The sequence below is a fragment of the Cricetulus griseus genome (genome assembly GCF_003668045.3).
Source record: "Cricetulus griseus strain 17A/GY chromosome 1 unlocalized genomic scaffold, alternate assembly CriGri-PICRH-1.0 chr1_1, whole genome shotgun sequence".
Taxonomy (NCBI): domain Eukaryota; kingdom Metazoa; phylum Chordata; class Mammalia; order Rodentia; family Cricetidae; genus Cricetulus; species Cricetulus griseus.
The window spans coordinates 70,699,419-70,712,710 of record NW_023276807.1 but is presented as its reverse complement, the minus strand read 5'-3'; the positions used below and the strand labels follow the sequence as shown (position 1 = coordinate 70,712,710).

The following is a 13,292-nucleotide window of genomic DNA, read 5'->3' as shown; positions in this document are numbered from 1 at the left end:
GCAAATTTGTTACTTTTATGTGCAAAATGTTTTTTGTCCCATCCACTCCTGCTATGATCCGCAGTCCATCTGTTTCATCTCCTCCAAAACAAACAAACAAACCGAATGATCTTAAACACAAGACTGGTGCCAGAACAGACAATAAATATAATTTAAAACAGGTCCCATGTGATTGAGAGCCAAGTGTTAGGAGGGCAAAACCCTTGGTTTGTTGTGCTGAACTGTGGGGTCCTTGCATATTCCTTAACCTCTCTCAATGCTAGACTTGCCCGTTTGTCAAAGAACACTAACTTGACCCTGATGTCAATTGTTTTGAGGAATGACTCATGACAGAGCCAGAATTTCAACCTACCATCTGGTTCTTAATCATATGGAGCTGTTTTAAATTGCCTCATGGAAGGTAGAATTCTTCTGTATAGGACAAAGAAGGTATAACCATGACATCTCAACAATACAGCTGCCCAAATAAAACCTGCAGAATATCACACTAATAGACATGTCAATGTAAATGGAGGAAATCTCACAGGGCCCCGCCCCTAAACAAAGAGCCAACGGCTGCTGAGGGAGGAAGAATCTCCAGGGATAGGTCAGATTCCCCATAGGTTATCCAGTCTCAAGTGGTCAGCTCCAAACAATAAATGGATTCAGAAGGGTGTGTGTGTGTGTGTGTGTGTGTGTGTGTGTGTGTGTGTAACAGTAATAAGTGAAGCAGTCAATAATCTGAGAGGGAATTGGGAGTCACAAAAGAAGTTGGAAGTGGAAGCAAAAAAGGCAGTAACACAGTACCTATGTATGACATCCTCCAAAAAAAATAAAATTAAGTAGATTTTTTTCTTGAGTTGCCTTAATGTGAATTGCTGATTGTAAGAAACCAATGAAAGAGTGGGATTCCCTATAAAGTGGTTTCAGTCTTGTTGACTCCACAGAGAAATAGCCACAGGATTGAATTAGTAAGTCAAAACCAGTGCAAAAAACCATAGGGGAAGATCAAACTTTTCTGTCCTTGTATCATGATGGCACTGGGTCCTAAGTGCTCAAGAGGATTGTTTGAGACTGTAACAGTGACCAACATAAGCACAAGGGAGAAAGGACTGTGTCAATCATAGTGTTCGCTTATGAGTTATCCTCAGTTCCTACCTTTCCAGGTAGGAAGCTTGGTTTCCCAGCTTTTTAAATATTCAAACCAAATTCTTACATGACAGGGAACAGATGATAATGTTATGTTGGCACTGCTGTGACCTGCCCTTTTCCCAACTAAGTGCTATTACCAGGAACAAGACTGGTAAAATATGAAGAGAAATGGTCATTAGACCAAAAAAAAAAAAGGTCATTTATCCCTGGGAAGGACTTTCATCTTTGCCTGGGACTGTCAATGGGAGTCTCACTGCACAGTTAGCACTATGATGTCCTGTGTGCTGAAAGTGTCAGAGGAATATTTGAGATTATCTAGAAACCATATAGTACAGGGTAAAGATTCTGTCAAGGGTAATGCTGGACATGATCCAGGACACATCCCATGTATACATCCTCAGTAGCAAAATGCTCCAGATTTCCCCCAAATAGCCCTCCACACCTCGATCCTTCCATAGAACTGTTCTCCTTCCATAGACCGTGCTGCAGAAACTCCTGAAGAGGCTCTTCCATGTCCTTGGAGCCAGTGGAAGCAGAGATAACACACGTCTCCTGGGTGATGCCTGTCACCTGTCTCTGTGCCTTGCTGCATCTTTCATTTCTCATGGACAGCATAACTCCATCAGTGGAGCAGAGGACAGATCTTCCTTTGACCTCACTTTGTCCTCTGTATTCTGCCAGATTGCCACATCTACTGATTCTGGTTCAAAACCAAGGCCCATCTGCTATGGAACTTCCTTTCCTACTCCCCAGTCAAAAGAATATTAATTATTAGAAATCTAGTACCTGTGTGTGTGTGTGGTGCAGGGAAGAACACAGAATTTAACAAATACTGTGCAAATATATGAGGTCAAAGTTCAAGATGCCATCTCTAAAAATAATTCATATGCCCCCGACCTTTCAACTTCTAGAAAGACACATCACCCAAAACTATCCTCAAGACTTCTCCTACCCTCAGGCTGAGGAGGTTGAGAATAACACCCTGATCTTCCTCACCAACCCTCCCTGGATGGCCATCCACCTTGCTTAGGTTACCTACAGGATCTATTCAGGCAGAAATAGAGCTCGTGCTCATGTCTAATCTGAAATAACAGGGAAAGGGCCAAAATATAGACTGCAATACTTTTATTCCAGCAGAGGTTTCATTTAACATTTTATTTGAGAGTCACTGAATAATTCAGTCATCTTTCTCAGAAAACAGAAGGTAGGTCTGAACAACAGATCAGGATTCTGTTATGTGTAATGAAATGTCTATTTATGAAACCTACAAATGAGTGACCAGAAAATTCGTAAGACCTCAGGTGAGGATGACATTAGTTTTCATGGTGTTTGCCATGGGTTTTAGCAAATTGTTACCACTTACAGGGCATCACTATATCATGGTTAAGTAAGTTCATATAAACAAGAGATGTTCTGTGGTAGTTTGAATGTAATTGGCCCCCATAAGCTCATAAGGAGTTGCACTACTAGGGGATATGGCTTTGTTGGAGTGGGTATGGCCTTGTTGGTGGAAATGTGTCACTGTGTGGGTAGGTTTTGAGGTTTCCTATGCTCAGGATACCGTACACTGTCTCAGTCAATTTCCTGTTGTCTACAAGCTATAGAACTCTCAGCTACTTCTCCAGTACCATGTCTGCCTGAATGTCAGTATACTCCCCACCATGATGATAAAAGATTGAATCTCTTAAACTGTCAATGAGCCACCCCAATTAAATGTTTTTCCTTTATAAGAATTGCCATGGTTTCTCTTCACCGAAGGAAAAAACAAACAAACAAACAACAAACAAAAAAACCTAACTAAGACACACGATTTATGAAAGAGGCAGGTAGAGCCCCTGTTCTTGGTCACTTGGGCTGTGTCATATAACTAGCAAGTGGTGAAGTGGAAGGCTAAGCCAGTCTGCACTCAGTTGTCTAATCATTTCACTACACTTCCCTTTTAAATTCAGACCTAGTTTTTATTTTTTGGAATTTTCTGTTCATCTTGTCTAGTAAGAGGACCATATATAGTTCAGTTGGCAACACATTCCTAAAGATAGTAACTTTAGCAACATATGCTTTATAATGGATGATCTCATACTTAAAACCCCCCAATATTTTATATTATTTTGAAGTGAGATTTCTATTTGATTGAAGTGTATTCTAATTGAAGGTCATATTTATTTTCTGGACTTCTGGGAGTCAGTTACTATTCCTTTTGAAACCGTAAGTGGTAAGAAGAAGGAGTCTGGATGTGCAAGAGGACATGGTCCTCTCTCCCCAAAAGCTTTTGAAATGATGGAGACACACAACCATCTGCTCTGGTGAATATAGTCCTCTCAACTCCCCACCCTCCTCTAGATCTGAGGATCAATAGCTACAAGTATCAAGCTCATTCCGTTGTAAGTTGTTTCTTTGAGGAAGCTGGCATCTAATCTTTTCTCTAACAAACTTAATGAAAGCAGCTAGGTTTGTCTTCACTCACTGGAAGCTTACACCTTCACCCACCAACCCTTGGCATCTCTCCTTGTCATTCGCTAAATCTACGAGTGCTAAGGTCATCAAGACACAATTTCCATATTCACTGACCTAATTTAAAATATATTTTTACATCTGAGTGTGTGTGCGTGTGTATGTGTATGTGTCTACTACCCACATCACAGAGTGCAGAGATCAGAGGATAACTTGTGGAGCTGATGCTCTTCTTCTATGACATAGGATCCAGGCATTGAACTGTGGTGGTTGGCTTTGGCTATGAGCATCTTTATCCACTGATCTATCTCACAAGCGCCTCCCTGGCTTAAATGTCCTTCCTGAAATATGTGGCAATCTTGACTAATTTTATATCTTTCTCAAAACTATTTTTCTTTTTCTCAAGTTTGGATTTGACATGCTCCCTCAAGACCCATGCTCTAAAAGCTTGGTTCCAGGCTTAGCCTGGTTGGTAAATTTCATGGGATGAACTCTAAGGAAGTGTTTCTGGGCTTCAGGTGTGTGCCCTTACAGGGAAAGGGGAGCCATAACTCCCCTCTTCTTTCTCTTATTTTTCTTTTATGTGCTAGGCAGAGATAAATTATTTTTGACATAAGCTGTTCTGCCTCACCAGAAGTCAGGACTAGTAAAGTCAAAGTATCACAGGCTTACCTCATAAGGCAGACGTGAAGACTGAATGAAGTAAAATCGTTTCTGATTTCTAAAAGTTTCTAAGCCCTCTTGGCTGCTCCTAACATTTAAGTGCCTGGGTCATTAAAATTGTAGTCTGAGAGTGAATACCACGTCTCCACCAGCCTTCACAGATTAGTTCAATTTGCATTTGAAATTAACAAAGTCAGTGGCAGTTCCTTAAGAAAGAGACCGATCATTTTTGAAGGGAATTCCAGAGAAAAGAAAGAATTCTTAACTTTGGATTTCCCCTGAGACCATTTCCTGTGGGACATGCAGCTGAATTTCTAAGTGACAGGCAAGGACATACCGGGTGACAACAAGAAAATGCAACAACAAGGAAGAGGGGGAAAAGGCTAAAACCCATAAACTTCACAGTATTGGTGAGAATCATTTGTTCTCTGGAGCAGGATGGAGCAGCCAACACACAGTTTTCCTGAATACTTCTAGAATGATGACTGTATTCACTCATTCCACACAAGGGTGGACACATCATTAATAAGATTGAAGCTATCCTTAAACGTGAAAGGAAGGTCAATGTATCGTAAGATTTGTGCCCTGAGGGATCACTATCATAGCATTTTCTTTATAAATAACTGAATTAGAAGCAGACTACAAGAAGCCTGGGGATAAGCCATTATCACTTAAAAATTAAATATTTCCATGCATCTATTATAATATACAGCTTATATCAGTCACTGCTTACTAAGGAAGGACATATGCTAACCTTCTCTTATTTTGAAATTAAACATCAGAGTAAATTAGAATAATTCATTAAGGAAAGTATATTAAATATATGATTTAAATGATGGTTATTTATAATCACTTCCAGAGGGAACAGTTTCTGTTAAGAAATATTTCCTAGACTAAGCTTGGAATCAATCTGTGTTCATTAGCAGTGCATGTCTCATAAAAGACTGTACATGAATGTCAAGTAGATACTGTACAGAAAAAAAGCAAATAAAAAACATAGCTTATTAACATTATTAAAAAAGAGTCAAAAATGAGCAATTCCCCAGGCTTAATGAAGTGAGTAGATGAAGAAGGAATAGATATGAGCCCCATGAAGGGCCACAGGAGGCCAGCACTTTGCCTTGAAAACCACCATAGCCTTTCAGTAAAGTCCAAATTGTGTACATTTGAATATGACAAAATTAGAAGCAGAAATGATGATGTTGGAGCATCGCAAATATTGTCAATCAGTCTCTGCACTCCTGTCTTGGCCTGTTCTGTAAACATGGATGTGGTGACATGGCACAGCAGGAAGCCAGTCCTCAGGCCCACCTTTCCACACCCAGCCATCGCCTGAGCTCCAGGGTTGCTTCTGCCCCATGGCCTTCCCTGCATCAGGTAGCTCACATCTACTCCCCCAACCTTCTCGCTAGACTCCTGCGCCCTGTCTTCTGTGTATATGTTACATTTCCACAAAGGATCTTGCTGGCTCAACTTTTGCTACGATTATTATGCACAAAGAGTCTGGCTGAGCCTCATTATCAACTGGTTCAATTGTGAAAAAGCCCAGACACATGACACTAGATAAATGACATGAGTCTCTAGAAACCACAGTTTCTAAGGGTGGTCAGGATCCTCCAACGTGGCCCCACAGGCACTGCTCTACAGTCTATGTATAGTGATATTAAAGAAATGTCTTCATGATCTAAACCTACAGGAGCAAAGAAGTGCTTGGGGCTTAGTCATTATAAGACTGACATGTTTTTAATGAGAAATGAAATCAAAGGAACAGCTCATATAATCCTAACTTAAATACTCTGTTCCTTGAAACAGATATTTATACTATGTTCTTGTAGAGTAGGTTTGGCAAGAAAAACAATCACAGTGGATTATGATTCCCACATGAGAAGTGTGAGGTCGAGATCTCTGCTTGGTTTCCTAGTCCTCTGCACCTTAATTCACCTTGCAAAAGCAGAAACTGACCTCATCCAGCAAAAGTGATTAAAACCAGCATACATCAACATCTAGGTTATGTCCTATATAGCTGCCTATCTGACCTAGTTACAAGTCCGGAGTGAAAACACACATCTTGGTCTGGAATACTGCAGATATTTCACATTTGTGCACATTGTGAAGTGTTTTCCCTACAAGGAGGGAGATGCCAATAATAAGTCAGCAATTGAATACTGCAAACGTATTTCTAAAAACCATAAATCTGAGTCATGAAATCATATGACGACAGTATCTTTGACTTTAAAGTGGTCCTATTCATCTACATGACCAGACTACCCGATTCTGTAGAAAAATCATTGGATTACAAACATGACTGAGAATAATAAAATAGCAAAATGTATATGGAGATCTATTCTTAGTTGTGTTCTGCATCCTCTAGTCAGTGACATGTGTGCAGTCAACTTCGAAAACAAAGCAATGCTGAAGGTTCAGGTGCTTCAGTTCTTTCCAAAAACTCTTTCCTGGTGCTGGAGAGATTGGTCAGTTATTAAGAACACTTTCTGCTCTTGCAGAAGACCTTGAATTCAATTTCCAGCATCTATGTGGTGCCTCACGAGTCTTTAACTACAATTCTAGGGCATCGAATGCTTCCTCTGACCTGTGCGGAATCTTGCATGCACATGGTGTGTCTACATATTCTCAGACACACACATACACACATAAACTAGAAGGAATAAATATTTTCAAAAACTACTTCTCTGTAAACTTACAGAAAATAACCCCAAAATAAATAAGACTAAGAGACATCCAGGATTGCATTTTTGTTGCTGTGATAGGCCTCTGAGAGAATTCAACTTGAGAGAACAAAGGATTTATTTGGTTTATGTCACCGTGTCTCAGTTCATCATCAAGAAAATCTGAGCAGGAACTCAGGGAAGGAACCTGGAAGCAGGAACTGAAGCAGACAGCACATAAGAACACTGCTTACTGGTTTCCTTCCAGACTCACAATTCAACTCTCTTTCATGTACAACCCAAGCCAACCTACTGTGGGCTGGGCCATCCTACATCAATGACCAAGGAAAAAATACTCCACAGACATACCTACAGGCCAATCTGATGGACGAAATTCTTAAGTTGAGGGTCCCTCTTCCCAGGTATGTCAAGTTGACAACCAAGTTTAGCCATCTCAAAAACTGTTTTTGCTCATTTGTATGCAAAACCCACATCACATAACTCAAACACTATGACCTCAAACCGGGTAATACTGTGAGCAGTTCAGACTGAAAAAGAAAATCCAAAGTATTTGGGAATTTTCACGTCCTTGATGTTTATGAGTTATTGGGTAGTCTGTTGCTTAACTATAAGATGTTCATACATTCCTGGAAGCGTGAAGACTAAAATTTATACAGACATAACTGAGCTTTAGGTTTTTCCATGACCTATGTTAGAATCTAGTCTCAAATCTGTGTTCTTTCATCAAGTATCTCAAAGCATATTAAGTTAATAATGTCACAGGCAACAAAAGCTTACATGTAACACAAAAATGTACATACCATCAAACCTCACTTTCATAGAATGTATTTTTTTTAGAATGCACAGGACTTAATAAAAAAGTGTGATAAGAAGAGAAAAATCTTGTAAAAGCCAAGCATGAAAATGACAAATATTTATAAATTGGAGCTTAGAAAACTTCATTTTTGATATTGTCTGTAACTTGAAGACTTTGACACATTTGTCAGATTCTTATTATATGCCAAAGACACTATTTTAAATACTGCCATGAATTACAAGGAAAACTACCCACAACTTCTGCTACCGGATTTATATAATAAAAAGACCTTAAATGACAAAGTATAAATTCCATATTTACATATGTGTACATTTCTTCATAAATGCTTTATCTGGTTTTATTTAGAAAGTTAAACCAGCTATTTATCAAAATGATTAAAAGTACATGAGTACAGATTATTTTTCTAATATGTTACAAAACAAGGGTCTTTAAAAGTGAAATGGCAGTATTTGATCTCTACTTATTATGAATTCAAAACAATTACAAAATAAACAAAATAAAACAAAACAAATCATAAGCTAATTCATAGCCCATGCTAGCCTGGAATGGGGCAGTCTTCCTGCCCCATCCCCCACAGTGTTACTGGTAACTTTCACTTTTCAAGTCATATAATTATATGGGAGGAGTTTTAATGGTTTTTAAAATGCATAACTGGTCAAAAATGATCTTTAAGAAATGTTACATGAAATTTTATTTTAATGCATCTGTATTTTATGGAACGGATTTCCAATGCAGAGAGAATATAAAACTAAATAATAAATCTTAACTGAAAAAAGTTAGATATCACTGCTGCAAAACAGCTAAAGAAGTTAATTAGTTTCCCCTATAATATGAATACCACTAATTTATAATCCTAACAGGATGCTATAGATCTTATCTACAATAAGTATATTTATAAAACACTAAAATCATATTTTATGTGTATCCTGTTAGCAATTACAGAGACACAGTGTATTTACTTTTAGCTTACATCTTTCAGATAGCCTGTCCTTCTAGCCTATCCCTGGCTTTGTAACTGCTTAGAAAAGGAGGGGGAATTTTTTCCCAGGAATCTGAAGCAAGCCCCTGACAGTAGTCATTTTGTAATTGCAATTATGGTGAAATAAGCAAATGTTTTCAGGAAGTCAGTTCCAACCTTCAAATTCAACAAACATTTTAAGCTGTCTTTTATACTTTGTATGAAGATATATATGGCTTTTTTCAGAATCAGGAAGATTATTCATTAGACTAAGGAAATATGCATCAATCACTTTCTCCATATAACCAGTTTGTTTACTTACCTTAAACCAAGTATAGTAGCACTTTAAACTTCAATTCATATATTTTTAACTATCTATTATAAAATTAGTATATCCTACTGCCACATCTCTATCACCAACAAATGAATGCAAGACGTCGAGGCATCTCCAGTAATTAATTCTGTTGCACTGAGAAATAAAAACATCTATATTTACTTTCCGATGTGAAGAGTAATTGTTTAAGAGTGAAGATTTTTATAGTGTTAACAAATTCTACTTTATCCAAAAATATAAATATAATCTTAGAGGGCCTCCTGACATCATAAAATAATTACAGTAGATCTTTCTATTATAGACCTAAACTGCATGTTGAGAGTTAATTCAGATGAAGACAACAATAAATACTTCATGTGTTTGGACAGTTCCACTAAGGTAGAGAATGGCTGCAGTCCATTGACAACACATACTCTCTCTTCAGTACTGAGCTAACGAAATTCAAATTACAAGACATGTTCAACAGGGTTCACAGTCACAGCATTGTATAAATTCAAATTTTCGCCATTGCTGTTAACTGCAAATTATCTATGCCACACTTTTTACTAGTAACAGAACTACCAATCATTTCCTTATCTTTATGTTTTCTGTGACAATCCCATCAGGGTAAATAAAAATGCAGTGTATGCATTAGTCATTTATTGTTAGGTTCTATCTCTAAAGCTGATTTTTCTTCCTAGGAGTGAATTCCAAGGTATGTTTAAAACACACATGGAGAACTTAAATATTGCCTTATCTACTGAAATGAAATTTTGATTGATGTGATAAAGTGACAGTTTTGAATTCCAGTCCAAGTTTCTGATCTTAATAAAAGAAAAAGAAAGAAAAACCATAAGCAAGGTCATCTTAAGTTTAGCTAGACTGTAAGGTGTGGCTCTTGAGCTCTTCTGACTTAAAATGTAACCCCTGGGTCAAAGAATTACAGATCCTTTGATGTTAATGATCCTTGACCCCTCCTCCATTAAGGGCAAGGGAAGGAGGCCCCTGAGGACATGGGGTCCAGGAGGTAGGAAAGGGAAGAAAAGTTATAGTGTCTTATTTCTTTTGAAAAGCAACACAACTTCCTTGAGTTCTTTGGTAAACTAACATCCACACCTCTGGTGTCTCTTCTTAGCTAAAGGTCACTGCAGAGCCTTCAAAATTTAGGCCTCCTTGAGCAAGCCCCATTTCAGAACCACGGACAGCAGCAGCCCTGGGCCTCATACTCCAGTTTCCAAGAAACTCGCCTAGACTTTCCCTTTGTTTATCAGCAAGGTCACACACAGGCCTTGTTCACTATAACGCAAGCTATTAATTATTTCCACGAATTTCGACCAAAGATTTGTAATGTACTATTTCTTCAGAGTATACAAAAAAAAAAAAACCAAAGCAATTACATAAGGTGTGTGATCACCAGCCTAACATTGAGAATCAATTGGTAGAGAGCTAATTACAGCCTTCCACTCATGTCAATAACTATACAGATGACTAAGAAAACAGGAGGCTTAAGGAGAGCAGGCCTAGACTTTCTGAGGAATAAGAGCTACCCCCCCCCCATTAAACCCATAAAATGTGTTCCCTTGGCTGGTGGTGTTGTTTTGTTTTGTTTTTTCTCCCTATATCAAGAGCTACACTTTATCTTGTTCCTGAGGCCAATCAACTTCAGTGTGTGGGAAGTGAAGAAGTGATGCTGGTCCACCAGCCTTCTCCATGCCTGTCTCCAGCCAGCTGACTACCTGTGTGCATTGGTCCCCTCTCTATCTTCCCGACAAGCAGTAACAGAGTTTGAGCCAATGGCATAGCTTGAAGAAACAGCAGCTAGAATCTTGGCTTGGTTATCTTGAAAGATGGACTTCCCTGATATTCCAAGGACGCTCGAAGGAAGGCATCAGGCCACCAGCAACTCCAGCAGGAAGTCAAGTTCTTATAGCCAGATTAAACAATGATTAAACTTATAAAACCCGAATCAGATAAACGAATGAAACAAACCAAAAAAAAAAAAAAAAGCTGCATTGAAGGGGAAAGGAACCCACTGCTCCTACCTTACAGTCCTCAGGGCACGACTTCACGGAGTACTCATCTGACTGTAGGTACTTATGCAGCACACTTTCAAACTCTTCGTACTTCTCCTGAGCGTGGTGGTCGTAGTCTTGGTAAGCTTCGACGCACTGTCTACACGTGGTCATCTCACCACCCTCCGTGAGCACCACGTCCAAACTGCAGTTCAAAGTGCTGGGACTGGACAGCCCAGAAAACAACTCCCAAAGTGTGTAGGAATTACAAAACGAAAGGTAAAAATCCGACAAGTTCCACAACGGAGTCGGCCGAGAGCCCCTGGACGACTGCTCCTCCCCCGCGGCCGCCCCCCGACTCCAGTTCCTGGCGCACACCGAGTCCGCGCTCTCCACGGTGAAGCACTGGCCGGAGGAGGCGCCCTGAGGGTAACAAGTCTCCAGGCGCCACACCGGCTTGGCAGAGTTTCCTAGAAAAAGAGCCCTGCTCCGGTTGTTCTTGCCTCGGTTGCCCTTGCTGCCGCCGCCACCGCCTCCCGGGGAGGGGGGCAGGGTGGGGGACGAGGAGGCGGAGAGGAGTCTGTGTGCCTGGGCGGCGGGCGAGGACTCCCCCATGCTGGCCAGGAGCGCGGGCCAGGAGGGCTCCTGCTGTCGCTGCCTCTGCTGCTGCCGCTGCCGCTGCTGCTGTCGCTGCTGCTGCTGCTGCTGTTGCTGTTGCTGCTGCTGCTGCTGTTGCTGCTGCTGTTGGTGATGCTCTTTGTCCCGGGTCCGGGTCAGCTTGGCCTCGGCGCAGAACCACAAGTGATCAGAGAGCAGGACTGTGAAAAACAAGAGAGAAGCCAGAGACAGTCGCCATTTCTGAGCCCGCTCTGAATCGATGAACGGTTTCTCGTTCTCCCGGGGTGCTGCCAACCAGATTTTTAAGCCGTCGTCATACTGCCGACACATCCAAGCACCCCTGGTCATATTTTGGGAACGCACAGCCCTGGCCGACTCCACCGTGAGGGCTCCTGTGCCGGTGTCACCACAATATGCATTGACTTAAAGGGTTTAATTTCCGTATCCCCTCCTCCCGTTTCTTCTCTCTCTCTCTCTCTCTCTCTCTCTCTCTCTCTCTCTCTCTCTCTCTCTTTCTGTCTACATAAATATTAACATACTTTAGAGAAAGATCTTGCTGCCCACCTAATCATCAGCCGACCCCATCCCCTTGAGAGTGGGAGACAATAGAGAGAGAGAGAGAGAGAGAAGAGAGAGAGAGAGAGAGAGAGAGAGAGAGAGAGATTGAGAGAGAGACGCGGAGGCTGGTGCTGTGCTGGCCGGTGGGGAGGCTGAGTGCGGGAGGTGATGGTGGTGGAGGTGGCGGGGTGGCTGGCGCTGCTCCTGTCACCCTGGCATTGTCAGCGCGCGGGTCCCCATGGCCCAGCTGAGGACAGCCCGCTCTCCCCTGCCAGGGGCATGCCGCGTCTCCGCTGCCCACTGACGGCGACCGGAGCGCCTCCCCTCCTCCTCTCCTCCTCCTCTTCTCCTCCTCTTCCTCCTCCTTCCTCTCCGTCGCTGGCTTCTCCTCCGCCTCCCGCGCCTACTTCGCGCTGGCTCTCCCCGCGCCCCGAGCCTGGGCGGCCGCCGGCGGAGCTGTCCCTCCCCCCCACCCCCACCCCGCGCTCCGACTGTCGCCGCGGCCGCTGCAGGTCTGCCCGCGGGCGCCGCCGGGAGCCGAGTCGCCTGCGCTGGGCCTCCGGAGGCCACAGTCATCTTCAGTCCCCGGGCTAAGTTGCCGCCATCTTCGTCCTGGAGGCACACTTTTTTGGGGGGAGAGCTGGATTTTGCGTCATCTCCTCCCGCCCCGAGGTCTCTCCATCCTGGTGCAGTGGCGGCGACTCGGCCCCGGGGAGGAGGACGAGGACGCTCCGGGCGGCGGCTTGGAGAGCAGCTGTCCGCCGCCCCCTCCGGGCCCTGGGCACCGAGGCTCTTGCCCTGGGCTTGCCGACCCTCCCCACTTTTTATTTCGGAGTCAGGACGCAGGCTGAGTGGCCAACGCTGCTGTCCAGGGTCTCCAGCTTCTCCCTACCCCGCAGTCCAGGGGACAAGTCCAAGCCACGGGAGGGCGACTAAGAGGTCCCTGTTGGGGACCAGGGGCTGGGCATAATTTCCCTCGCTAGACAGTCTACAGAAAGAGTAGGTTGACTAGAGGAGTGACGAGGTGACTTTGCAGGCTCAGCCTAAACGTTCTTCGGGTCCCTAGACAGCTCCGCCGCGTTTG

General features: G+C 42.5%; 1 protein-coding gene across 1 annotated transcript in view; it reads right to left on the bottom strand.

Moving 5' to 3' along the window:
• Positions 1-11,998, bottom strand: part of Fam155a (family with sequence similarity 155 member A) — a 490,329-nt gene extending 478,331 nt beyond the window's left edge. Inside the window, exon 1 of the mRNA XM_027387886.2 lies at positions 11,063-11,998. Coding sequence (XP_027243687.1) covers positions 11,063-11,998 — 936 coding nt within the window. The remainder of the gene's footprint in view (positions 1-11,062) is intronic.
• Positions 11,999-13,292: the final 1,294 nt, after the last annotated feature.